Source organism: Salmo salar, chromosome ssa14 (genome assembly GCF_905237065.1).
Source record: "Salmo salar chromosome ssa14, Ssal_v3.1, whole genome shotgun sequence".
NCBI lineage: Eukaryota > Metazoa > Chordata > Actinopteri > Salmoniformes > Salmonidae > Salmo > Salmo salar.
The window spans coordinates 21,852,266-21,880,263 of record NC_059455.1 but is presented as its reverse complement, the minus strand read 5'-3'; the positions used below and the strand labels follow the sequence as shown (position 1 = coordinate 21,880,263).

The 27,998-nt window shown below is 43.0% G+C and overlaps 2 protein-coding genes across 6 annotated transcripts; one reads left to right on the top strand and one right to left on the bottom strand.

Annotated features, from left to right (window-relative positions):
* Positions 1-6: 6 nt before the first annotated feature.
* LOC106569070 (centromere protein L) lies at positions 7-17,178 on the top strand. The gene is made up of 5 exons (XM_014140028.2): positions 7-140; positions 15,125-15,293; positions 15,451-15,702; positions 15,804-16,355; positions 16,560-17,178. Exons 1-5 carry the CDS (start codon positions 16-18, stop codon positions 16,632-16,634), a joined length of 1,173 nt encoding a protein of 390 aa, XP_013995503.1. The 5' UTR covers positions 7-15; the 3' UTR covers positions 16,635-17,178.
* On the bottom strand, positions 17,144-27,809 carry LOC106569069 (kelch-like protein 20). Of its 5 annotated transcripts, none has more exons than XM_014140026.2 (12): positions 27,620-27,759; positions 24,987-25,049; positions 22,723-22,872; positions 21,867-22,440; positions 21,177-21,335; positions 20,768-20,978; positions 20,383-20,566; positions 19,994-20,137; positions 19,664-19,797; positions 19,103-19,311; positions 18,819-18,925; positions 17,144-18,724 (listed from the first exon to the last, which is right to left on the bottom strand). In XM_014140026.2, the coding sequence occupies exons 3-12, from the start codon at positions 22,761-22,763 to the stop codon at positions 18,640-18,642; spliced, it is 1,848 nt and encodes a 615-aa protein (XP_013995501.1). In that variant the 5' UTR covers positions 22,764-22,872; positions 24,987-25,049; positions 27,620-27,759; the 3' UTR covers positions 17,144-18,639. The 5 variants fall into 5 exon arrangements, with proteins under 5 accessions (XP_013995501.1, XP_013995500.1, XP_013995502.1 ...); XM_014140025.2 differs by having other exon boundaries at positions 27,609-27,752; XM_014140027.2 differs by lacking the exon at positions 22,723-22,872 and having other exon boundaries at positions 27,609-27,809.
* Between the last annotated feature and the right edge of the window lie 189 nt (positions 27,810-27,998).

The window sequence follows — 27,998 nt, the reverse complement described above, 5'->3', positions numbered from 1 at the left end:
CGACAAAAATGTTTAATGATGCTGTACTTGACTACATTTCCTTATCAAGATTCCAGTTGCATCATGGGAAAGCGCGATGTTCAAATCCACTTCCTGTCTTTGCTGGTGTTATTTTTTTCAGTGATGGAGGAACGAAACAGGTACAAATATAGTGCAATTTCTTACCTATTATTCATTAATGTCGATAGACAGTTATGTTATCGAGGTTAGCATATAAAAAGATTGCTGACTAAGCTGTTGGTCAGCGAGGAAAACGAGATCGCATCAAAACAGCGTCTGCTTTGCCAAAACAAAGCTTGCCAGCTAGCGTTAGCAACCCTTTTTGACCAAGCTCAAGGCCATGCTAGTTAGTATGTGGAAAAGGGGATATAGAGTAATAACATCTTTTTGTAGGCACTAACTCTGCCATGGCTCGTTGGACAAAGCCTACGGGGAAATGTCTGGGGTTGTTGTAGCTTGGGTTTTTGGACAAACTGCTAAAATAATGTCTATGGTAAACTTAAGCAATAAGGCATGAGGCCGGGGGTGTGGTATATGGTCAGTATACCACGGCTAAGGGCTGTTCTTATGCACGATGCATCGCAGAGTGCCTGGACACAAGCCCGTAACCGTGGTATATTGCCATATACCACAAACCCCTGAGGTGCCAAATTGCTATTATTACTTTGGTTACCAGTGTAATTACAGCAGTAAAAAAAATACATGTTTTGTCACACCCGTGGTATACGGTCTGATAAACCACGGCTGTCAGTCAATCAGCATTCAGGGCTCGAACCACCCAGTTCATAAACGGGCTTGGAAGCTCTTATACGCTCAAATCCAAATGTTATTCGTCACATGCTTCATAAACAATAGGTGTAGAAACTAATGGCGACATTGAGAAAATAATAGAAATGTGAAACACGTAATAACACAATGAGTAATGATAACTTGGCTATATACATTGGGTACCGGGACGGTACTGTACATTGTTTTAACTGGCTTTATCACAGTTCAGCCAACAGTATTTTTCAGTGACATGTTTCTGGCAGATGATGGAGGCAACTGGGGAAAGAGCCTCAGATCCACAAAGTCCCTTCCACCATATCTAGTGGAAAGCCCTTGCTTGGAAGTGTACTTCACCAGACTGCCAAGAACCTTGCTCTCATCCAGTCCAAGGTGGCGAGACACGGTAGTGATGACACCATAGGCCTTGTTGATCTCTGCATCAGACAGGATGCTCTTGCCAGGATACTTGCGGTCCAATATGTACGCTGTGGCGCGTATTGGCTTCAGGCAGAAGTCTTCACGCTTTTTGATGTATTTCAAACTGCAGTTTCCTCTGCTTGGAGCAACAGTGAAGTGCGCAGGGCAGTACAGATTTCTTACCTTACACCTGCAAGCAGAGTCTGAACATCAGACAGGATGGCATTGTCTCCCTCAATCTGTGCAATGGCTACTGCTATAGGTTTCAGGAGTGTCAGGCTGCTTACCACTCACTCCCAAAATACATCATCCAGGAGGATCCTCTTGATGGGGCTGTCCATATCGGCAGACTGTGTGTGATATGGCCATTTCTTGGAGAGACTCCTTCCCCTCCAGAAGACTGTCAAACATGATGACAACACCACCCCAACGGGTGTTGCTGGGCAGCTTCAATGTGGTGCTCTTATTCTCACTTTGCTTGGTGAGGTAGATTGCTGCTATAACTTGATGACCCTTCACAAACCTAACCATTTCCTTGGCTCTCTTGTAGAGTGTATCCATTGTTTTCAGTGCCATGATGTCCTTGAGGAACAGATTCAATGCATGAGCAGCACAGCCAATGTGTGTGATGTGAGGGTAGGACTCCTCCACTTTAGATCAAGCAGCCTTCATGTTTGCAGCATTGTCTGTCACCAGTGCAAATACCTTCTGTGGTCCAAGGTCAATGATGACTGCCTTCAGCTCATCTGCAATGTAGCGACCGGTGTGTCTGTTGTCCCTTGTGTCTGTGTTGTTGTAGAATACTGGTTGAGGGGTGGAGATGATGTAATTAATTATTCCTTGCCCACGAACATTCGACCACCCATCAGAGATGATTGCAATACAGTTTGCTTTCTCTATGATTTGCTTGACCTTCACTTGAACTCTGTTGAACTCCTACATCCAGCAAATGAGTAGAGGGGTGTATGCTGGGCAAAGAACATTTAAGAAATCTCTTCCAATACACATTGCCTGTGAGCATCAGAGGTGAACCAGTTGCATACACAGCTCGAGGAAGTCATTCATCAGCATTTCTTTAACTCAATTGAGTCAATAAAACTTCTGATTCCAGAAGGACCATGAGCTGTTGCTATCGATAAGGTGTCTGATTCTTCATTTTCACCTCAAATAAAAATAGAGGGAGTTTTGTCAGAGTTTGCTTGTTGTGAGTGCTGAGGGAACTTTATTCGCTTGGCCATATGATGCTGCATCTTTGTTGCATTCACATATGGTTTGGCACAGTATTTGCACATGTAAACAGCTTTTCCTTCTACATTAGCTGCAGTGAAATGTCTCCACACATCAGATAGGTATTTTCCTGTAAAGATTAGAAAAAACAAAAAACAATTCCATGTACAGATAAATAGTTTAGCAATTAGACTAACCAACTCCTTTTGTAAGATAAATGTTTTAAAATGAGACATGTATGGAAAAGTAGGCTCAGCAGCCTCAAGCAAGCTAAAACCCAGATTGTAGCAAAAACTAAGAAGCAGAAATTGTTAAGTTAGAAATGATTTAAACACACTTTGCTGTAGCCAACTATTTACTAGTTAACAAAAAATTATGTATGTCATATAAAATATATTCACCCCACCCAGTATTGTAATCAAAACTTACTAGAAAGCATGTAGTCCTTGGCTCCGAGAGTGTAGTAGTTATAGGCACAATAGCATCTCATTAGTGTGCAAGATCTTGAGAATCAGCTGTACATGTGATGGAATAATCCATTGTGCATGCAGAGGGTTGCAATTCCACCGAATTGGGGATAGTTTAGCCAACATGCCACAAGACCTTGTGTATCCCACAAAAAAAGGTTCAGCGTTATAAGCAAACTTTTTTTGATGAATTTAAGCAAAATTCCCAAATTCCCGTGGAAAATTTCAGGGAAAAAATCCAACCCTTTTGCAACCCTAGATGTGTACACGAGGAACTTGAAGCTTTTCACCATCTCCACTGCAGTCCCGTCGATGTGGATAGGGGAGTGCTCCCTCTGCTGTTTGCTGAATTCCATGATGAGCTCATTGGTTTTGTTGATATTGAGCAAGCTGTTATTTTCCTGGCACCACTCCACCAGGGCCCTCACCTCCCTGCAGGCTGTCTCGTCATTGTTGGTAATCAGGCCTACTACTGTTGTTGTCTGCAAACTTGATGAATTTATTTTACCTTTATTTAACAAGGCAAGTCGGTTATTAACAAATTCTTATTTTCAAAGACTGCCTAGGAACAGTGGGTTAACTGCCTTGTTCAGGGGCAGAATGACAGATTTTTACCTTGTCAGCTCAGGGATTCGATCTTGCAACCTTTCGGTTACTAGTCCAATGCTCTAGCCACTAGGCTACCTGCTGCCCCGATTGAATTTGAGGCATACATGGCCACGCAGTTATGGGTGAACAGACTACAGGAGGGGGCTGAGCACGCACTCTTGTGGGTCCCCTGTGTTGAGGATCAGCGTGGTGGTATTTCCTACTTTCACCACCTGGGGGCAGCCCGTCAGGAAGTCCAGGACCCAGTTGCACAGGGCAGTGTTCAGACCCAGGGCCCAGAGCTTAATGATGAGCTTGGTGGGTACTATGGTGTTGAAGGCTGAGCTATAGTCAATGAACAGCATTCTTACATGGCATTCTTACAGTGTGTGTTGGCGATTGAATCGTGTGTGGATTTATTGGGGCGGTATGCAAATTGAAGTGGGTCAAGGGTGATATGATCCTTAACTAGCCTCTCAAAGCACTTCATGATGACAAGTGAGTGCTACAGGGCTATAGTCATTTAGTTCTGTTATCTTTGCTTTCTTGGCTACAGGAACAATGGTGGACATCTTGAAGCAAGTGGTTGACAGCAGACTGGGATAGAGATTGATTGAATATGTCCGTAAACACACCAGCCAGCTGGTCTGCGCATACTCTAAGGACGCAGCTAGGGATGCCGTCTGGGCCAGCAGCCTTGCGGGGGTTAACACACTTAAATGTCTTACTCACGTCGGCCACGGATAACAAGATCCCCAGTCCTTAGGAGCGGGCCGCGTCGGTGGCACTGTTATCCTCAAAGCGGGCGACGGCTGTTTAGCTTGTCTGGGAGCAAGACATCGGTGTCTGCGACGGGATTTTCCCTTTGTAATCCGTGTTTGTCTGTAGACACTGCCAGATACTTCTCGTGTCTGAGCTGTTGAATTGTGACTCTGTACTGATGTTTTGCCTGTTTGGTTGCCTTATTGAGGGAATAAGTACACTGTTTGTATTCAACCATATTCCCAGTGACCTTGCCATGGTTAAATGCGGTGGTTCGCACTTTCAGTTTTGCATGAATGCTGCCATCTATCCACGGTTTCTGGTTTGGGTTTTAATAGTCACAGTGGGAACAACATCCCCTATACACTTCCTGATGAACTCAGTCACCGTGTCCGTGTACACGTCAATGTTATTCTCAGAGGCTACCTGGAACATATCCCAATCCGCGTGATTTGAAACAATCTTGAAGCATGGATTCCGATTGGTCAGACCAGCGTTGAATAGACCTTAGCACGGGTATTTCCTGTTTAAGTTTCGGCCTACAGTAAGGGAGGAGCAAAATGGAGTCGTGATCTGATTCGCCGAAGGGAGGGCTGTGCAGGGCCCTGTAGGCATCCCGGAAGGGGGAGTAACAGTGGTTCAGTGTTTTAAAAAAAAAAACATTTTTTAATAATAATAATTTTAGAATTTTTATTTTGCGTGAGTGCTACAGTCAATGTGTTGATAGAACTTCGGTACGTTTTCCTCAAATCTGCTTTGTTAAAATCCCCAGCTACAATAAATACGGCCTCAGGATATGTGGTTTCCAGTTTGTACAAAGTCCAGTGTTGTTCCTTGAAGGCCCGTCGTGGTATCGGCTTGAGGGGGAATGTACATGGCTGGGACTATATAACTGAAGAAAATTCTCTTGGGAGGTAATACGGTCAGCATTTGATTGAGGAATTCTAGGTCGGGTGAACAAAAGGATTTGAGTCTAGATGAACTTAATGATGGTGTTGGAGTTGTGCGTGGCTACAAAGTTGTGGGTGAACAGGGAGTACAGGAGGGGACTAAGCACGCGCACCTGAGGAGCCCCTGTGTTGAGGGTCAGTGTGGCGGATGTGCTGTACCCTCACCACCTGGGGTGGCCTGTCAGGAAGTCCAGGATCCGGTTTCAGAGGAAGATGTTCAGTCTTCAAGGCGCTGCATGGTCACTCTTAAGTTTGCCTTTGCCGTGCAACATTTACAGTGATACGGCCTCTGCGGAAGTCAGGTCATTCATACTTCTTGCGCTTCATGGAGCAGCGCAGAGCTGTTGTCAAGGAAGTGAGTTTGTGTTTATACACTATGGTGTTGAACACTGAGCTGTAGTCAATTAACAGCCATCTCACATAGGTGTTCTTCTTGTCCAGGTGGGAACGGACAGTGTGGAGTGCAATAGAGAATGTGTCGTCTGTTGGGGTTGTATGCAAATTGGAGTGGGTCCAGGGTAGAGGTCAACCGATTAATCGGAATGGCCGATTAATTGGGTTCGATTTCAAGTTTTCATAATAATCGGTATTTTTGGCCACCGATTTGCCTAAATGTTTTATTTAATATATATATATATATATACATATATCTATATTATTAATTATTATATTTATATTATTTTTGGATATATATATATATATATATATATATTTTTTTAACCTTTTATTTAACTAGGCAAGTCAGTTAAGAACACATTCTTATTTTCAATGACGGCCTAGGAACGGTGGGTTAACTGCCTTGTTCAGGGGCAGAACGACAGATTTTTACCTTGTCAGCTTGGGGATGCAACCTTATGTTAACTAGCCCAACGCTCTAACTACCTGCTTTACGTTGCCAAGGTAAGTTGCTAGCTAGCATTAAACTTATCTTATAAAAAATCTATCAATCAATCATAAACACTAGTTAACTACACATGGTTGATGATATTACTAGTTTATCTAGCCTGTCCTGCTTTGCATATAATCGGAGTGGTGCGCATTCGCGAAAAAGGACTGTCTTTGCTCCAACGTGTACCTAACCATAAACATCAATGTCTTTCTTAAAATCAATACACAAGTATATATTTTTAAACCTGCATATTTAGTTAATATTGCCTGCTAACATGAATTTCTTTTAACTAGGGAAAATGTGTCACTTCTCTTGCAAACAGAGTCAGGGTATGTGCAGCAGTTTGGGCCGCCTGGCTTGTTGCGAACTGTGAAGACTATTTCTTCCTAACAAAGACAGCCTACTTCGCCAAACGGGGATGATTTAACAAAAGCGCATTTGCGAAAAAAAGCACAATCGTTGCACGACTGTACCTAACCATAAACATCAATACCTTTCTTAAAATCAATACACAGAAGTATATATTTTTAAACCTGCATATTTAGCTAAAAGAAATCCAGGTTAGCAGGCAATATTAACCAGGTGAAATTGTGTCAGTTCTCTTGCGTTCGTTGCATGCAGAATCAGGGTATACAGAATCTGGCTCGTTGCGAACTAATTTGCCAGAATTTTACGGAACTACGAAATAACATTGTAGGTTGTGCGATGTAACAGGAATATTTAGACTTATGGATGCCACCCGTTAGATAAAATACGGAACAGTTCCATATGTCACTGAAAGAATAATGTTTTCGAGATGATAGTTTCCGGATTTGACCATATTAATGACCTAAGTTATATTATAGTTAAGTCTATGATTTGATAGAGCAGTCTGACTGAGCGGTGGTAGGCATTAGCAGGCTCGTAATAGTCAAAGGTATATGGTTTAGAGAGAAATAGTCGACGCGTCATAATTCCTGTAATAACTTGCGGCTGAACTTGAAAGGGGTTCCTTCGTTATTTTACCGTTCATGTCTTCCATAGAGAATGTCTTGATCTACTTCAAATAAGGTCTGTGTTTTGTGCTTAAACCGCCTCGGCGTTTTGATACCCGTGTAAATCTCACTAGGTAACGTTTGTCAACATATTTTCATAAATCCACTCAACAATAAAAATTATTCTCTTATATTGATCAGAGTTATATCCTATGGATATCTACACAGTTGTAAAATTGGCAAGGTGGTGTAAGCCTAAACCAAACACAGACCTTATTTTAAGTTAATCTAAAAATATCCTATGGAATAAATGAAGGAACCGCTTTTCAGATTTTGCTAGAAGGTGTCATGGGAATTGTGACTCGCACTTTGGTAGTCAATTCTTACCATGCCCATTATTAAAATAGGATTTCCTGCATATAGAAATTACAGTTTTTGTTTTCAGCATTCATCACAAGTAACTTAAACTCTATTTTTATTATTCAAACAGTTGAGAGTTTTTGTCTCCTAAGCAGACTATTCAGTATCGTTGTCACTTCAGAGCTGTGTGTGTGTGTGTATATATATATATATCCCTATTAAATCATAATAATAATCGGCCGATTAATCGGTATCGGCCTTTTGGTCCTCCAATAATTGGTATCGGCGTTGAAAAATCATAATCGGTCGACCTCTAGTCCAGGGTGTCTGGGATTACGGTGATGATGTGAGCCATGATGACCCGCCTTTCAAAACATTTCATGGCTACATATGTGAGTGCTACTGAGCGATTGTCAGTTAGACAGGTTACTTTGGCGTTCTTGGGCACAAGGACTATGGTGGTCTGCTTGAAACATGTAGATATTAAAGACTGGGTCCGGGTGAGGTTGAAAATGTCAGTGAAGAGACACTTGCCCGCTGGTCAGCGCATGCTCTGAGTACGCATCCTGGTAATCCATCTGGCCCTGCGGCCTTGTGAATGTTAACCTGTTTAAAGGTCTTACTCACATCAGCTACGGAGAGCGTGATCAAACGGTTGTCCGGAGCAGCTGTTGCTCTCATGAAGACATTTAGCTGGTCTGGTAGGCTCGTGTCACTGGGCAGCTCGTGGCTGGGTTTCTCTTTGTAATCCGTGATAGTGAGCAAACTCTGCCACATCCGACGAGCGTCAAAGCCGGTGTAGTAGGATTTGCTCTTAGTCCTGTATTAATGCTTTGCCTTTCTGATGGTTTGTCGGAGGGCTTAACGTTTTGTTCTATTTGTTCATCAGCTAACGTCACTTCCTGTGAATTTTGAATCATTTAATTATGAAATGAAAACAAGCAGATAAAGGCTTCAAAGTTCATAAAGGTCATGTTAACGGAATGACATCTCTTAGAACAAAATGTATAAACTCTCCTAAGTCTGTGTTAACCTCAGACCTTATTTTCGCCGTTTATCCCAAAACCCATTTTTTCCCCCATAGGAATGGAGGTAACCAGAGGTAACTAATTAGTTTTTTAGGACTACAATCTGGCGAGCTCTAATTTAATTTGATCCCATGAATGGTACCATCAAATTAAAATGGTTACAATGTTTTATTTGAAAATGTGAATGTTTTTTGTTTTGGTGGCTTATATTTTTTTAATTGAGATTTCTAAGCTGCTCATGAAGTTATCTCCTCTTAACCTTAACAACCTCATCGTACAGGTATTGTCAGCACAAATATTTGTATAAAACAACACATAAGTTAGAGCTAAGGGTAGAGTAGCCGAGAACATCTGGTTTTAGGGCCTTGAGTTTTTTTTTTACGTACCTCGCCCGTGTGCCCACTACATGGGTCCACTTACCTCTACACAGTGGAAACCTCTCCCACTGATTTAGTGCCTACATTGGCTCAGCATGGGTCTGTCTAGTACTGCTTTGTACACACCGTGTAGTCACCTTTCTCTAGTTTCAGAGAGTACTGATTTTCTCGCACGATGAAGGACGTTGGATTGCACAAGCAATATACACTGCTCAAAAAATAAAGGGAACACTAAAATAACACATCCTAGATCTGAATGAATGAAATAATCTTATTAAATACTTTTTTCTTTACATAGTTGAATGTGCTGACAACAAAATCACACAAAAATAATGGAAATCCAATTTATCAACCCATGGAGGTCTGGATTTGGAGTCACACTCAAAATTAAAGTGGAAAACCACACTACAGGCTGATCCAACTTTGATGTAATGTCCTTAAAACAAGTCAAAATGAGGCTCAGTAGTGTGTGGCCTCCACGTGCCTGTATAACCTCCCTACAATGCCTGGGCATGCTCCTGATGAGGTGGCGGATGGTCTCCTGAGGGATCTCCTCCCAGACCTGGACTAAAGCATCCGCCAACTCCTGGACAGTCTGTGGTGCAATGTGGCATTGGTGGATGGAGCGAGACATGATGTCCCAGATGTGCTCAATTGGATTCAGGTCTGGGGAACGGGCGGGCCAGTCCATAGCATCAATGCCTTCCTCTTGCAGGAACTGCTGACACACTCCAGCCACATGAGGTCTAGCATTGTCTTGCATTAGGAGGAACCCAGGGCCAACTGCACCAGCATATGGTCTCACAAGGGGTCTGAGGATCTCATCTCGGTACCTAATTGCAGTCAGGCTTCCTCTGGCGAGCACATGGAGGGCTGTGCGGCCCCCCAAAGAAATGCCACCCCACACCATGACTGACCCACCGCCAAACCGGTCATGCTGGAGGATGTTGCAGGCAGCAGAACGTTCTCCACGGCGTCTCCAGACTCTGTCACGTCTGTCACATGTGCTCAGTGTGAACCTGCTTTCATCTGTGAAGAGCACAGGGCGCCAGTGGCGAATTTGCCAATCTTGGTGTTCTCTGGCAAATGCCAACCGTCCTGCACGGTGTTGGGCTGTAAGCACAACCCCCACCTGTGGACGTCGGGCCCTCATACCACCCTCATGGAGTCTGTTTCTGACCATTTGAGCAGACACATGCACATTTGTGGCCTGCTGGAGGTCATTTTGCAGGGCTCTGGCAGTGCTCCTCCTGCTCCTCCTTGCACAAAGGCGGAGGTAGCGGTCCTGCTGCTGGGTTGTTGCCCCCCTACGGCCTCCTCCTACGGCCTCCTCCACGTCTCCTGATGTACTGGCCTGTCTCCTGTCTCCTGATGTACTGGCGCCTCCATGCTCTGTACACTCCGCTGACAGACACAGCAAACCTTCTTGCCACAGCTCGCATTGATGTGCCATCCTGGATGAGCTGCACTACCTGAGCCACTTGTGTGGGTTGTAGACTCCGTCTCATGCTACCACTAGAGTGAAAGCACCGCCAGCATTCAAAGTGACCAAAACATCAGCCAGGAAGCATACGAACTGAGAAGTGGTCTGTGGTCACCACCTGCAGAACCACTCCTTTATTGGGGGTGTCTTGCTAATTGCCTATTTCCACCTGTTGTCTATTCCATTTGCACAACAGCATGTGGAATTTATTGTCAATAAGTGTTGCTTCCTAAGTGGACAGTTTGATTTCACAGAAGTGGGATTGACTTGGAGTTACATTGTGTTGTTTAAGTGTTCCCTTTATTTTTTTGAGCAGTGTATAAGATGCCGGAGCCGGGTCTATTTCGGCCAGTTCCGAGATAAAGAAAAACACCTGAACTTCCAATGTAGCAATTGCCTGCTAGCCGAAGGCTATAGAGAAGAATTTGCTACTTTGAATAAACAAATCGCTAATTTGCACCAGCTATTGGGGAAGCCACGTCCTCCTACCTTCTCGTTCTCCACTCCATTGGCAGCAAACAACACCAAGCTGAGGGGAGTCTTGCCATCGGGCAGACTACTGTCATTGCAGCAAAGGGATGCTGGTTCTTCTCCAGAGGCTACAGCTAGTGGCTCCTTTGTGGACCAAGCGGTACGGCGTGGGACTCAATGCCAGCGAGGACCTCTGTCTCAACCCTCTACAGCGACGGAAGCAATGAGTGTTCTCCAGACGTCAAACAGCTTTGCTGCTTTGGATCTTGACGTTCCAGTGCCTTCAGGTCCGCGGTCGTCTGATCCGGATGATTCTTCTTCTGCCTGCGCTGTGTTTGCACCTGGAGCTCTAGTCTCTGTGATCTGTGGTGTCCGAGTTGGAAAAATCAAGAATAAAAATGGAGCTGTACAAAAGGCTTCGGAAGAAAATAATAATGGTAAACGGCTAGCTACCGTTTTAATCGGGAGCTCAATGGTAAAGCAAGTGTCAATCCAAGATACACGCACACTTAGTTTTCCAGGTGCTAAAGTCACTGATTTAATAAGGAATTTTACCAGTAGTCAAGAAGCAGATTCCTGACCTGACAACAGTTGTTGCACGTTGGGCTAAGGCTAGAGAAACTTCTTCTAGCTCTGACTGGCAGACTTTTAGGCAGCTGAGAAACCTGTGCGTCAGACTTGTTAGAAGAACAAAATCGGATTACTATGTGACTAGTTTTAAATGACTGTTATGGGAATCCAGACAAATTCTGGAAAGTAGTTAAAACATTAAAGAACAATATGTACTCCACACTCCCAAATCAGATAGGGTTGGATACTGGACTCATTACTGATAAGAACGCCATTGCTAATGTCTTCAACAATCACTTCATTTTAGCAGGCAATCTTTTTGAGAAAATATCGACCACAAATGAAGGAAGAAAAGGTATACATATGAAGGGATTATGCATGAAGTATGCTGATGGTCAGGGTTTCTCACTAAGCCTCTTCACAGAGGAGAAAGTTATTGATGCCTTGCTAGCCATAGACACTAAGAAAGCAACAGGGGCTGACAAACTTGACCAAGGGTTTCTGGCTAGAGCTGCACCACTTATCTCTGGTGCTCTTACTCATATTTGTAATCTCACATTAACCTCTGGGGTCATACCTAAGATTTGGAAAACTGCCTATGTGCTGCCTCTGTACAAAGGTGGGGATACTGGTGACCTTGATAATTATCGACCAATCTCTAAGCTGTCTTGTCTTGCAAAAATGTTAGTCATTGGTAAATGTACAGCTGTGCTCTTTCTTGTCTGACAACTGCATACTGAACAAATTTCAGTCCGGTTTTAGACCCAGGCACAGTACTATCACAGCCACCACACTGGTTGTAAATGATATTGTAAGAGCGTTGGATAAGAAGTTGAACTGTGTTGCTTTGTTTGTTGATCTGTCGAAGGCTTTCGATACAGTTGATCATTCTCTTCTGCTGAAGAGACTGACCTCATTGGGGTCGGCCTCAGATACATGTTTGTGGTTTCAGAATGATCTCTGTGATAGATCTCAGGCTATTATTGCAGATGGGGTAAAAATCTGATTTTGTCACTGTTCACAAAGGAGTCCCACAAGGTTAGATTTTAGGTCCTTTATTATTCATTATATACATAAATGATATCTGTAACTCAGTGAAAAAAATGCAACTTTAATTTCTATGCTGATGACACAGTACTATATGCCACAGCCCCATCACTCCCCATCATTCCTGCAGTTTGACTTTGAAATGCTTCAAGATGCACTTGTAGATCTTAGGCTGGTGCTTAACTCAAGTAAAACTAAGTATATGGTGTTTTCACAATCCAAACGTATACAATTGGAAAATCTGAACATTGCTACCCATGATGGCTCTCTTTTGGAACGTGTTCCCACCTGTAAATACCTTGGAATTTGGTTAGATGATAATCTCTTTTAAAACTCACACACCCCTCTGTGGGTGAGAGAGGGTCTGGTTATCTATTGCCAAGCTGATCTGATCCATTCGGATCCTCATAGAACAGTCATGACATTGTGAACAGGCACAACTCCGATAGTTTTTTTTCTCAAAGTTGCCGGGATATCATGTGTCCTACTTATCAGTACACTCGTAACAACCTAAGCATTACTAAACTTCTATCAAATAAGCCATACATTTTGTTGACCAAATTCGACAGTCATTGACTTGCTTGGTGAGTGAAAAAAATTGAAACCGCCACCTGCTGAAGAAGACAATCTCACTTCACCTCTTCCTCTCTGCTGCCCAGCATTTTTATACATGACCCTAAGCATGATGGGATATTAACTGCTTAATTAACTCAGGAACCACACCTGTGGAAGCACCTGCTTTCAAATACACTTTTTATCCCTCATTTACTCAAGTGAATCCATTATTTTGGCAGTTATCTGTGTTTTCTTTAGTTATATTCTTACTACAGTGTTTCCCTCCACCTTTGAAAAGGAAATATGTTAGATTTCACTAGAAGTTATATAGTCAGAATAAGAACCAGGTGACTTTCTTTTCCTTTATCACCTAAAGCAGGGTTTCCCAAACTTGGTCCTGGGGCCCCCCTGGTTGCACGTTTTGGTTTTTGCCCAAGTACTACACAGCTGATTCAAATAATTAAAGCTTAATGATGAGTTGGTTATTTGAATCGGCTGTGTAGTGCTAGGGCAAAAACCTGAACGTGCACCCAGGGTGGGCCCCAAGACCGTTTTGGAAACAGTGACCTAAACCTGAAGAAGTTCATATCAAAACAATGAATGGCATTTACCCATGTAGTCCTAACGATTTCATAAGATGGAGATTTAACTTTGACTTAAACCATTGTTTTTTTTGTAGCTCATATCGAAACGGCAGATAATTTATTTGTCACCTGTCAACTTACTAAAACCTTTTGGGATGCATTTCGGTACTGGATCACATATAATGATCTATTCATACCCACTTTAACATTTAATAATATCATTCATTTTTTTATGGAGGACAGGAAAGCCGAACTGCCCCGTTTGTCTTTTTAGCAGGCCAATCATATGGTAAGCCTATTTTTGTTAGGATCTAGCCCGGTGTTAAGATGGGCCTACTATAGGAAAATATGGGATTCTCCTTCCTACTCCCCGCCCGTTCATGCTGTAGCTTATTTTACATTCAGCAAGCGTACATCTCTCCTCAAATAGGCTATTAGTAGGCTAAAGAAAATAAGCCACAATAAGTGTCCAACAAGCTTTTTTAGTCTGTCTTTTCATGGGACTTGACAAGATTTAAAAGGAATATTCGTGGCAGCGAAGAGGCCAGGTGCGTAATTGCGCACATAACAATGAAGACAGCAGGCTCGAGATGTAGCCTATAGCCAGTTAAGCATATGCATATTAGCCCATCATTCATAAGCTCAATGTTAGGCTTAATACTGCAGTGAGTATATCCAGTCAATTTACACAGCGAAAGAAAAAGTTTATCATATCATGAAATCATAGATGGGATCTATCTGATGTATGTCTGAGCTTCACTAAGTGTGCGTCCTACTAGACCCCGGGTACGCAGCAGTTAAATAAGATATCCTCATGGTCTGTTCAGTGGCGGTTCTAGACCATTTCAACTGGGGGGGGGGCCAAGCTGGGGCCAGTTGTACTGTTAGAGGGGCCAGTTACATTAGACGTTATTGTTGTCATATCGTTTTCTTCACTGCATTGCTGGCAAAAGACCATGTTCCGCATTGCCAATGTCTAATAACGGATGTAAAAAAAGAACGATAACACATTTTTGCTATGTAAAAATGATTTCATACTCCACATTTAGGGGGGCCACAATGGGGTCCAAAATTGTTGTCACAGGGTAATTCCCCTGAAGAAGTGTGACTGCAGCCGACCCGATGAGGTAATCGGGTCGGTCTTCCATGGTAAATTCGTATGCCCAAATATGGTAGTAAATTGCACCAAAGATTTGAAGGCACGGATCAATAGCCAAGATACTCAGCTTCCGCAGACACCCTGCTTTTGCAGATAGGGGTTACCTTCTCATACCAGACTGAATTGAATTTTAAAAAATCTAACAGGGTCCCCAAGGGGACTTTACAATTAAGAGGTAAACAAGGTAAAGTTATATAAACAATTGGTTAAATCCAAATAAGCCCTTGAGCTTTATAATAATCTCTGTCATTTGATTCCTAAATAGACCATCCTGTGTTTTATTTTATTTAAATATACATTTTCTCAGTCTGTTTATTGAAATAATGCCTTTTTGAAAATGTTTGTCACAAACTACTACTTTTCACCTATTTTTATTAACTTTGTATGATGGTGTAAAATAATACAATGTTTCACTAACTATCCCAATGTGATAATCTGTTCTTTACAGCACTGAGGAGACCCCACGCAACAATGCCTTGGCACAACGAAGGAGCAAGAGTTACAGGCATTCAATGCGAAGCTGTGTTGAAGCAACTCATCTGACATACACATCAGGCCTTCTGACAGCTCTAAGAATACCAAGAAGTAGAAAGGCTCCAAAGTCACGTGATATCACAGTAAGTAGCTAAGGCCAATCAATGTGGTTGTATTCACAATTCTTCTCATACATCATTGTTGATGAGTCGTAGCCCAGCTTGACATATTCTCATCAGACATTATCATTTGAGTGTATAATATTTGGATCTGTCTGATGTATGTCTCTTTTCTGTCTAGAAACAGGTTGACCCAGACCAAGTAGCACTTCTGGTGAAGAAGGAATGGCAGCTGTCGTATGTCACACCTTTGTACCAGTTTAGACACACTCAGTTGAAATCCTACTCAAAGCAACTATCAGCTTTCATCGTATCAGAGAAGCAACAGGGCCTGGCGATTGAAGTTGGTCAGGAGTTGGGCTTCAAGGTCAATTTTTCTGTTGTCCTTGGGTTGGCAGAGACGGATAAAGATGCTGAGACAGTTTTCATACAGGTAAGGGTTTTTCCTCTAAATGTAGTTTGGAGTTCATACTTTATTCTTCTGTGGAATCCCTTGACTGTGGTGTTTATTGCCATCTGTTGTTCTCATCACAGATTCTCTCCAAACAAGCATTTGGTGCAAAAGATGATGCTCAGAAGGTTGTGTGGAGTGGCTGGCTGACCTGCGTCAATGGTGACTTGGATTATCTCCGATCACTACCCCTGGAATTTGTCAGTTTGCCTTTGTTCTGCACCAGAGGACCAGAATCGCTCACAGTGTTGGTCAAATCGTGGTTTGAAAAGACATTTGACTGTTGCTTCGGCCCTCTTGGTATCAACTCTACCAACCTCCAGTGGCTCGCATCCCTATGGACTGGGTGCCACCCCACCATCAACATCCAGTACCTGAAACTGGTCTGGACTCTCCCAACACTACCCCCTATGGACGTTACGTACACCGTCCACCCACAAGATGCCTGGGAGCTTTGGGACAGCATGCGGCAGGTTGACACTACAGAGGACAGCATCAGCATTGATGAGGTCACCGGGTTCATCAATGGGCTGCAGGCACACTTCTTCAGGCACTTCAGGATAGACTTGTCCGCTGGGTCACTGATGCAGATCTCCACGGCTTTGGGTTCTTCTCACCATAGTGGAAAAATCAAGGTAGATATGCACATATATGGAAAGGCCAACATATCTAGTCTAAACACAAGTGACTGGCTATTTGTAACATGTAACTTGCATTTCAAATGGGCTCAGCCACACACTTAAAAAGGTGAACAATTATAAGGTATGTTTAATTTGTGAATGACATGTGGTTCGAGATAAAGTACTATCCGTTATCTAACTATTCATTTTCCATCACAGATTGCAAGCCCTAATTACATCCCCACCATCCTGCAACTGCTGACAGAATGTGCTCTCCTGAAGATGCCCATCTAAGCAGACTGTCTTTGACATCACAAATTAATGTTTGTGTTTTGTAAAATACCTGTATACCCCAAATTACTGTCCATATGAAATTAAACCTGACTTTTTTTTTTTATATTCATGTATTGTATGAAAAAGGCAAATCCATACATTTCAAAATAGCTACGCTTTTGCTGATTGTGTACCTTGCCATTGTGCTGTGGTTTCAGTCACTAGATATTATTCACTACAAGCGCAATAGTGTAGAAGTAATGTGTTACAGCTTAAAATTGCAAATGTTGGTTCTGTCAGTGTGGGGTGATTAATCAGGTTTGATTCATGGTAAACCGCCAAGTAACTTGGGCAGTTCTGAAGGTATCATTGTTTCCGTCCAGATACAGTAATTGGCAAACTGTAAGAAAGCCTGGTGTCCCAGAGAACTAGCCTAGCGATTTCCTAAACGGTAGAGAGACGTAACAACCAAAAAGAATAGTCCCTGTAAATACATTTCCATCTTCAAAAACAATTGTTTGATGAGCTTATTAAAGTTTGAAATAAAGTGTTTTTATTAACAGCATGTATTTTGTCAGTACAGACAATTCCACGTCATCTAATAGGGGTAAAATGCCACATGCTTTATCAAGGCTTACAGCTCAAATAGAAATGTCAGACCTTCAGCAGAAATAAAGCACCCATACATTTGTCCTCAACGGTTCCATACTTTTGTGAGAGGCTGCGTTTACAGCGGCAGCCCAATTTTGATATTTTTCCCAGTTATTGGTATTTTTATCAGAGCTTTTCACAGCTGACCTGATTGGTTAAAAGACCAATTTGTGGAAAACAATTGGGCTGCCTGTGTAGCTGCAGCCACTGGTTAGCTCTTAAAGATATGTGATTAGTAGAAAAAATGATCAGAATTGGGCTGGCTGTGTGAACACAGCCAAAGGGACAATTTTTCAAAATATTTGGTGATCAGGCTAATAATTACTTGTGAACACTTGCATAATTTGACACATAACATATCTACAGGGGTTGAGTTTCAGCAAAACGCACGATCGTATATTTTGCTCAATAGCAGTGACAAAATGAGATTCATCAGGATTTACATAATAAAACAAATGTCTAAGCATATTACTGAATGTCCATCTGTTTTGCATGGTCACCAATGAAGAGGTGCATAATACATCAACCAGTTCATTATTCCTTACTGTGTCTTAGATGCAACTAATTCCTCAAGAAGAATCTATAATAGATTAAAGTGCAAGACTGTCAAATGTCCTATGTAAAAAGAAAAAATAATAAAGTTGCTCCAAAAAAAAAAAACATCCACTGTCAGTCTTAAATGGGCAAGAATCTTGTATGAAACAGTTGTAATATTGTGTAAGTGCCACCGTACCAACAATTGACCCCAGTTGTGAACGTAGAACTCCAAGTTATGCTCAGTGTGTCAAACTAAAAACAGCAACAAAACTAAAAAATGATCACAGTGCATTTAATTTAGAGATTTAAACAACTGCCTAACAAGTTTATCCACTTTTCACAACGAGGATTAAGGGAAGCAGTGAGACCACATCCTGCACCTTCAGTTCTCTTTGAAGATTCTTCTTCATTCCCCATTTAATATTTCAATGGAAACTAAACGTTTGTATAGTATAACCGGTACCACAGCAAAAACTGAACTGTATCTTAAAGTGCGGCTGCAGTATTCCATTTCAGTAACTGAAAAAGAGGAAATTAAGGGTTTTCCCCCCATGATGTCAAACAGTAGTTCATGTGATTGATCTATTCAGAGTTGGTTCCTCTTGGCCTTGGCCAGTCAAGTCATAATACAGGAAGTACAGAAGAGAGATGAACTGTAGGCTCCTAGATAAGCCTTCCAGACTTGACACAGGAACAGTAAAGCTTGTAGTCACAAGACATTTCCTTGGCTTGCCAATAACATGGCTGTGTTACAGTTAATATAGACTTCGTTCCTTGCATGATAAACAATGTTTCTTTCGGAGGCACATGCGACAGTGAGGCCTTTGACCTGGAGGTGCTACCATATGTGTGATTCACAGTGAGTCATTTTGATAACACCAACCCCTCCTCCAAGTCGCCTATAGTTCATTCCACCATAGAGCCTGGAGGGAGAGAAGGAAATTAATATCTTCACGTTCAACACAAGCCCTCTAGGGATAATATGTCTCAAGTAACCTGTGGCATGCGGTTACCTACCTCCATGTGTTAGCGTCAGGATCATAGACCTCTATTGTTTTAAGATACGTTGTCCCGTCAAAGCCACCCACAGCCATTAACTGGCCATTTACCACTGCTAGTCCAACCTGCAAGACAAACAATGCTCCAAACATCAACAGGTGTAAAGCAACAGATTCATTTTCTATCTAGTTAATCCCAACTTTTACTAAATGACCTGATTGAAAAGTCCAACACTCCGCCTCTTTATCCTAAAATAAAGCATCCAAACCAAACAGAAATCAATGTGAAATATCCAGACTGACCCCACTACGTCTTGAAGTCATGGCTACAACAGGTGACCACTGGTTGGTCCTGGGGTTGTAGCGCTCGGCACTGCTCAGCTCGGTGGTGTCGTCCCGGCCTCCTACGGAGTAGATCATGTCCTGGTACACTGCACAGCCCAGGTGTTTTCTCCTGGTGCCCATAGGAGAGACGGTGTGCCAGCGGTTCTCCTGGGGGTTGTACCTCTCTACTGTGGTAAGATTAGAGCAGAGGCAGAGCAGACATGGAGTAAGAAAGGGGGTTAGAGCAGGGTCATATTCATTAGTGTACACTATAACAAAGCGTAGCAAGTTAGTGTTGCTAATTGGACAAGTTCAGATAGTCTCCCTGTTTCAGTCTGTTTTCATCCATTTGGTGCCTAATGAATACAACCCAGATCTCTAGGGAACTATAGGGACATTATGTGATTCTAGGATCTCTTTTCTTAGGATCTCTGAAGCTTCTACAGTGGATTATCTGTATAAATAAATAGTGTACACCCTGTTAGTGATGTGCTGACTAATGAAAGATATTGTACTGTTTTCTAAGTGCTTCATCTGTACCTGTATTGAGAGGGGACGTGCCGTCTGAACCTCCCACTGCATAGAGGAAGCCCCCTAGGACAGCCACGGCTACACCCAGGCGCCTGGTGCTCATCGAGGCCACCCGTGTCCATTTGTTCTCCTTGGGGTCATATCTGTAACAGATCATGCATAGTCACATTACTCAGTGGAGTCAGCTTTCTGTGATATTTCAGGAGGCATGTCAATTGTTTGTTATAATACTTTTAGTATTGCAAGATGAATTGTCTTTGCCTCAGCATGATAGAAAACAGTGATTTGTAGAAGACAAATACAGCAAATATAACCGTGAATATGTATTGTAAGTGTGACCTTTCAACAATGTTGAGGCAGGATACTCCATCTTGGCCCCCTACTGCATACAGATACCCTCCCAGGACAGCCACACCCACACTGGTCCTGCACGTGCTTGTGGGAGCTACATCACTACTCCACTGATTTGTCTTGGGGTCATACCTGTTGTGGAGAGTGAGTTCAGTACAGTACACTAAGATAAGGAAGTTAAACAATGGAAGGAAGACTAGCTTTTTGATAAGATCTAGTGCGTGTCCCAATAGTCCCTATATAGTGCACTACTTTGACCAGAGCCCTGTGGACCCTGGTCATAAGTAGTGCCATTTGGGACAAGGCCCTATAAATAAACATTAACGAGGTGGTGACTCGGTGGACATCGTTTTCAAAACGGGGAAGGAAGCGGTAACCTCTCCACACTGTTGAGATACGAGGACCCGTCATGGCCGCCAACAGCATAGAGAAGATCATCAAGGACGCTGACACCCACTCCACAGCGCCTCTTACTCATGGAAGCCACCATGCGCCACTCGTTGGTCTGTGGGTCGTATCGTTCTACACTGGAGATGGCATCCCCACTGCACCACCCGCCAACTGGGAATATGAAGAAATAAAAAAACTCAACTTGGTACAACTTTGTCTCTTCTAACCCTACCCTTTAGAATATTTGGGATATTCAATGACAACATGCTGGAAAAAGTACACGACTGTCATTTTGAAATACATTTGAAAGCAGAAGTGATCAGACATGGGTACTAAGAGAATGCAGCGAGGTTCAAGAGTTAAGATACTAACCTGCAAACAGCACTTCTCCACACCGGATGGGCTTCCGAGGGCGTGTTCTTGGCCCTTGCATTAGAGGGCGCTCTTGGGGCAAGAGCAGGTAATTCTTTGCCTCGTCAACCAGGTCTCTGCACTCCTCATCACTTTTGATGAGAGGGTCTGATCCTACCGTTCCCACCAGGAATTTTGGGCTCAGAAGAGGAAGACGAACATGCTGGAGGACCTATAACCAGAAAACATATCCTAACTCAATGACTTACCAAGTGGAATAAGTTACAGACAAACACTTTCCATTTTAAACAGACTGTCCTTAGTGTTACATTTCTTTTGTGAATCAAAACTACAGGTATATATATATATCAAGTTTAATGCAACACCGCATACCATCTCATACGATTATTTATATAGCAGGTATTATCACCTGTGGCAGCTGTGGCCGGCGCTCCTGAATGCTGTACTTGACCCAGGCCATGACTGCGTTGAAAACCTGCTCCTCACTTCGCACATTCAGTTCGTCACTGGAGATTATATCTATCAGCTGGTTGGCTGGAAGCAGCATGAACTCCTCACTCTCCATCACCTGAGGGCAAAGCAAGCAAAATGACCTAAGTCACTCATCAGGTGAAACCTGTTAAAAGTCCACAAAAAGACAGGGGCTGTGCTCAAGAGAATGATGCATGGTAAGGCAGTCAAGTTAAACCGGCAGCAGAATCTAATTCCCATTTAAAGTTCCGTGGCAGTTATATCCTGAGGATACAAATAACATCGGGGTTTAACTTCATGGAAATTCTAAAACTGTATTTAAAGAAAACAAAAAGACAATGCAGAAAAGGTATTAACTTTATTGCTGGGATTCAATTTTAAGGATGTGGGGCTAAAATTACTCAGGGACACCTCTCTCTGGAGTTCACTAACTGGTAACCAGTGTGGATTTTCAAATGAATAGCTAGACTAAGTAACTAACAGGATCCTAAAAGCAAATAATGTCTCTGATAAGCAGAGAGGTAAGATGAGCAACATTATTTTTTCTAAATGACAAAGAAACACTTTTTAGATTGCGCCTCAGAGAGAGAGTGTAGAGACTCACATGTATGCAAGATAGAAACCTTACCTCTTGAAAGTTGTGCTGTGTAAACTTGTCAGCTATCCGCAGCAGCTCGCGGCAAGAGTGGGTGTCTGCAAATGCACGGATACCCAGGCAATTTGAGGGGTCCAACTGGCGCTTGAGGAACTCGCAGCAAGCCTCCTGAATCTCGGCCAGCTGTAACAGACAAGCGGCGGGCAGCAATGTCTGCACATTGCCTTCCTCAACGGTAACCTGCGAAGTGTAGGCAAAGTCAATGAGCAGCTCCATGGCCCGCTCATCAATGTCCCGGATCACAACCTCTGTCTGACGGCTCTCGGCCAGCTCGCCTGTGAACATGGCCCTGAAGTAAGGGCTGCAGGCCGAAAGGATCACTCTGTGAGCATAAATCTTTTTGGCGCCGACCACCAACACGACATCACACAGTTCTCTGTGCTTGCGTAGCAGATTGATGACCTCTAATGTCTGGCGAGGGTGCTTGTCAGACACGTAGGGCATGCGTGCTGGCTGGGGCACACCCTCTGGGAGCTTGTTGGGATCACCCAGTGTGCAGCGTGCGGTGATGTCCATTCCGGTGTTGTCTGGGCGTGCGCTGGTACCCCTGCAGAACAGACACATAAAGCCAGACAGAATAGGGATAAACATCCACAATTCACACTTTAACATTGATTTATCACAAAAAACCACAACAAAATCCAATCAAAGTTAATAATTGGTAATGTCAACATTGGTATTGGTGGGAGCCAGAGTCAAAGTTGATGTAATAATTCCTTAAACTAAAAGACATCAGCTATGTCTGTCTGAACTATGGAAAGTTGAGGTCTAGATGTGAAAGAACCAAGTACCAAAATAGACATCTCCTTTCAACTAGGCTATGACTTACTGGTCGTCTAGGGTGCAATCCAAGGTCTCTTCAGCTAGCATCCAAGGTCTCTTCAGCTAGCATCCCCCTCGACCAAGCAATTTCCTCAGCAATCAGCTCTTCCAATTATAGCTCAATATGCAGTAGCAACAGTAGAGTGTCTCTGATCTCCTATACAATGTGAAGGGAGCATTGGCTACTACACAGAACAAGTGGGAACTGTCTTTCAAATCTAATTTCACAGGAGGTCCACGGTACATCAATACTTACCAGGCTAAATAAGAAACTATGATTGTTTTCCCCCCCCACTTTTTTCATTCTTCCCCCAAAAAGTAGACTCAACGTGGATGAACTTGTCAAATCACAAAGACTAAAATTGGCCTTGAAACTTGTCAAACAGCATTTTGGGTACTGACACAAGTGATACTGGATATAGGCCTAGCACTCCCAGTTTCACCAACCCCAAGACACCTCACTGGACTGGGGTCATTTCCAGGTCATAGGTGGAGTAGACGTTCTCACCTATATATATATATATATAGAACTCAGCAAAAAAAGAAACGTCCTCTCACTGTCAACTGCATTTATTTTCAGCAAACTTAATGTGTAAATATTTGTATGAACATAACAAGATTCAACAACAGACAAACTGAACAAGTCCACCTACATGTGACTAACAAATGGAATAATGTGTCCCTGAACAAAGGGGGGGGGTCAAAATCAAAAGTACCAGTCAATGCAGCTGGTGGCCATTACCAGATACTAAGTACTGCAGTGCACCTCTTCCTCCTCCTCCTCATGGATTGCACCAGATATGCAGTTCTTGCTGTGAGATGTTACCCCACTTTTCCAAGGCACCTTCAAGTTCTTGGACATTTCTAGCCCTCACCCTCCGATCCAACAGGTCCCAGACTTGCTCAATGGGATTGAGAACCGGGCTCTTCGCTGGCCATGGCAGAACACTGACATTCCTGTCTTGCAGGAAATCAGCCATACCACTCGTTCTGTGCGTGGCGGCATTGTCATGCTGGAGGGTCATGTCAGGATGAGCCTGCAGGAAGGGTACCACATGAGGGAGGAGGATGTCTTCCCTGTAATGCACAGCGTTGAGATTGCCTGCAATGACAACAAGCTCAGTCTGATGATGCTGTGACACACCGTCCCAGACCATGACGGGCCCTCCATCTCCAAATCGATCCCGCTCCAGAGTACAGGCCTCGGTGTAACGCTCATTCCTTTGACGATAAACGCGAATCCGTCCATCACCCCTGGTGAGACAAAACTGCGACTCGTCAGTGAAGAGCACTTCTTGCCAGTCCTGCCTGGTCCAGCGACGGTGGGTTTGTGCCCATAGGCGACACTGTTGCCGGTGATGTCTGGTGAGGAACTGCCTTACAACAGGCCTACAAGCCCTCAGTCCAGCCCCTCAGCCTATTGTGGACAGTCTGAGCACTGATGGAGGGATTGTGCGTTCCTGGCGTAAGTCGGGCAGTTGTTGACGCCATCCTGTACTTGTCCTGCAGGTGTGATGTTCGGATGTACCGATCCTGTGCAGGTGTTGTTACACGTGGTCTGCCATCCTGTCTCCCTGTAGCGCTGTCCATCCTGTCTCCCTGTAGCGCTGTCCATCCTGTCTCCCTGTAGCGCTGTCTTAGGCATCTCACAGTACGGACATTGCAATTTATTGCCCCATCTGCAGTCCTCATGCCTCCTTGCAGCATGCCTAAGGCACGTTCACACAGATGAGCAGGGACCCTGGGCCTCGTTAGTGTCCTAAGCTGTCATAACTGTTACCTTAATTGCCTACTGACTGTAAGCTGTTGGTGTCTTAATGACCGTTCCACAGGTGTATGTTCATTCATTGTTTATGGTTCATTGAACAAGCATGGGAAACAGTGTTTAAACCCTTTACAATGAAGATCTGTGAATTTATTTGGATTTTTACGAATTATCTTTGAAAGACAGGGTCCTGAAAAAGGGCTGTTTCTTTTTTGCTGAGTTTTGTAGAATCATTCTGAACTCAACACCCCTTCATTTCGATCATATTACATTACAACACATTTATACATGTTGATTTGACGATTTCCAACAAATCTAGCCTATATAAAAAATGAACTACTCTCAAATTTCTGTCACTTGCAATGAAGAATGATGAACTAAACAAGGACACAATTGTCATTGGATGTCAAAGGACAATTCTTTTTTTGACAGATAAAATAAATTTTAAAAAAATCAAAAAAAAAATCAAGCAACACAACAAAAAACATCTGGAGGTCATCACATACCTGCGCATTGGCTTTCCATCCATGCACAGAAAACAAATTTTGGTCCCACAACTTTTTGCCAACCTTTGTGAATAGAAAAACAAGGGAGGGATAAGTTACAATTCATTGATAGGGAGGGATGTTAGCCCACACAAGTTGCTACCACTGCAACACACATAAAAATGGCTTGGTCCGGGACTCCTGGCAGATAGACGACCAGCTAGCAGGCTGATACTGTACTACCACTAGTTAATGTTGATGTAGCCAGCAGATTCGACCAGCTTGCTTATAGCTGCACTAGGGTCAGACAGCCTTCCTGTGTAGATTAAGAAAATGCAGAGCTATCTCAGCCTCCAGTATTTATGCTGCAGTAGTTTGTGTCGGGGGGCTAGGGTCAGTCTGTTATATCTGGAGTATTTATCCTGTCTTATCCGGTGTCCTGTGTGAATTTAAGTATGCTCTCTCCAATTCTCTCTTTCGGAAGATCTGAGCCCTAGGACCATGCCTCAGGACTATCTGGCCTGATGACTCCCTGCTGTCCCCAGTTCACCTGGTCGTGCAGCTGCTCCAGTTTCAACTGTTCTGCCTGTGGAGATGGAACCCTGACCTGTTCACCGGACGTGCTACCTTGTCCCAGACCTGCTGTTTTCAACTCTCTAGAGACAGCAGGAGCGGTAGAGATACTCTGAATAGCCAACTGACATTTACTCCTGAGGTGCTGACCTGTTGCACCCTCTACAACCACTGTGATTATTATTATTTGACCCTGCTGGTCATCTATGAACATTTGAACATCTTGGCCATGTTCTGTTATAATCTCCACCTGGCACAGCCAGAAGAGGACTGGCCACCCCTCACAGCCTGGTTCCTCTCTAGGTTTCTTCCTAGGGAGTTTTTCCCAGCCACCTTGCTTCTACACCTGCATTGCTTGCTGTTTGGGGTTTTAGGCTGGGTTTCTGTACAGCACTTTGTGACATCAGCTGACGTAAGAAGGACTTTATAAATACATTTCATTGATATGACTCAGAAAACCTACCTCAATTGAGGGATGAGAAATGCATTGTACTCCAAATTGTCCCAACTGTTACACAGAGAATACTGAACAACTGCAAAAAAACTAGTAGTAGTGCAATCTTCTCGGTGTAACAGTTGGGATAATGGGACAATTCGGAGTACAATGCATTTCTCATCCCTCGATTGAGGTACGTTTTCTGAACCATATCTTGCGCTGGCTCTGCTGTGTCTTAAATTTACACATGAAGGCTATCTGACCCTAATGCAGCTGTAGGCAAGTGGGTCAGATCTGCTGGCTACTTTTGATGCAGATGAGATTGAACTCTATCTAGCTAACTAAACAAGCTAGACAAAACCTCAAACTAAGCTAGGAAATTACTGATGCTTACTAGCTAGCTAATTAATATATTTATTTAGCAGTCTGCAATCCATTCTAAAGACTAGTAAAAAGATAACATTAGCTATAGAGATAGTGCCTACAAAAATATGCCATTACTAACTCCGCTATGGTTCGTTGGACAAAGCCTATGGGGAAAAGGTGTTTTTGTAGGGTTTTTGGATAAACGCCGAAAACAACGTCTGTGGTAAATACAGGCTTAGGAGGATCTCGTACATTTTGTTCTATGAGATTATCTTCATCAGCTAACGTCACTTTTTAATGAATTCTTAAGCATTTATGTAATAAAAAAAGCACATAAAAGCTTCATAACTCATAAAGGTATTGTTAACTGACGATTATCTCATAGCAAAATGTAAAAGATCTATGCCTGTTAACCTTAGGTTTTTGGATAAACGCTGAAAATAAGGTCTATTTTTTTCCCCATAGGGATGGCTGAACGAACCAGAGGTAACTAATTTCAGAGGTTTTAGGACTACAAACTATATTAATATCAATGATTTTAGCACTAAACCAAGAGACCAAAGCATGTCGTGTCCAATGGGAACAAGCAAGGAGGTGGGCAGAGCCAAGCAAGGAGGTGGGCAGAGCCAAGCAAGGAGGTGGGCAGAGCCAAGCAAGGAGGTGGGCAGAGCCAAGCAAGGAGGTGGGCAGAGCCAAGCAAGGAGGTGGGCAGAGCCAAGCAAGGAGGTGGGCAGAGCCAAGCACGCGCTAACGACATCATATTGGCGCGTTCTAAGTAACGTCTGCATATTTCCGTTAGGGAACGCCTACTCTGAAGTGCAAGTGTTCAATAACTCAATTCGCCTTTGCACTCCTAAACAGCTTGAATTGTTTAAACTTTTGCAAAGGGTGCAGTCTACAAAACTTTGTCCGTTCTGTTCATAACAGATTCTAGTTTTGGGAACAAACGGTATTGAGATCAAATGTTTAATTTATGAGAAGTCCATCTCATTCCAGTGGGCTTCCTCTCACTGCCATATTTGGTAAATAGTGGAAACGACAACCAGATGCTTCACATTTAAACATACAGTGAAATTTCTGTCTCGTTGTTCTGTGTCTATATCATAACGTTAGCATTTAGCAAGCTAGCTGGCTTGCCAACTTGGAAATATTCTAACGTTAGTTAGCAGCTTCCTAATAGCTAAGTTAGCTAGCTAACCACAAACATTTTAGGTAGAGAACTGCTATTGTTACTGGATCAAGAACATAGGTCTAAAACCACTACTTACCTTATACTTACATTCGAACGTCTAGCAAAGTGTCAGATAGCCAATATTTGAAATACTTTGCATGATCACAAGCTACGCTTTTGACATTCCATAAAATTCCAATCAACAGGAAATGTGCACTGGAGAGCAAGGTCCCCCTCAGAACGATTATAGGCTAGGGTTCCGATGTGCGCACTGCACAAGAAAGGATACATGTTTGTGGGAAAATTCTTTATCGTAAACGCACTGTTTTAGCATATACACTTCCCACACCATTGAAAATACAAAAAAAGGTAGTGATCTTTTCATTTTATTTTAGCGATTTATGTTTGCAGGAAATTATTAAAAAAAGTTACCATTGTATCCATGGAAACAATAAATATAATGTGTCTATAGACGTCGAAGGAGTAC

Bases quoted from the DNA above. Each gene is read 5' to 3' on its own strand.
- LOC106569070 (XM_014140028.2), top strand. From the start codon at position 16: ATGATGCTGTACTTGACTACATTTCCTTATCAAGATTCCAGTTGCATC. The intron at 141-15,124 runs GTACAAATATAG...TGTTCTTTACAG, and splicing joins GTGATGGAGGAACGAAACAG to CACTGAGGAGACCCCACGCA. The intron at 15,294-15,450 runs GTAAGTAGCTAA...TTTTCTGTCTAG, and splicing joins CAAAGTCACGTGATATCACA to AAACAGGTTGACCCAGACCA.
- LOC106569069 (XM_014140023.2), bottom strand. The intron at 21,336-21,866 runs GTAAGGTTTCTA...CTTTGCCCTCAG, and splicing joins CACAGCACAACTTTCAAGAG to GTGATGGAGAGTGAGGAGTT. The intron at 20,567-20,767 runs GTTAGTATCTTA...TCATATTCCCAG, and splicing joins TGGAGAAGTGCTGTTTGCAG to TTGGCGGGTGGTGCAGTGGG.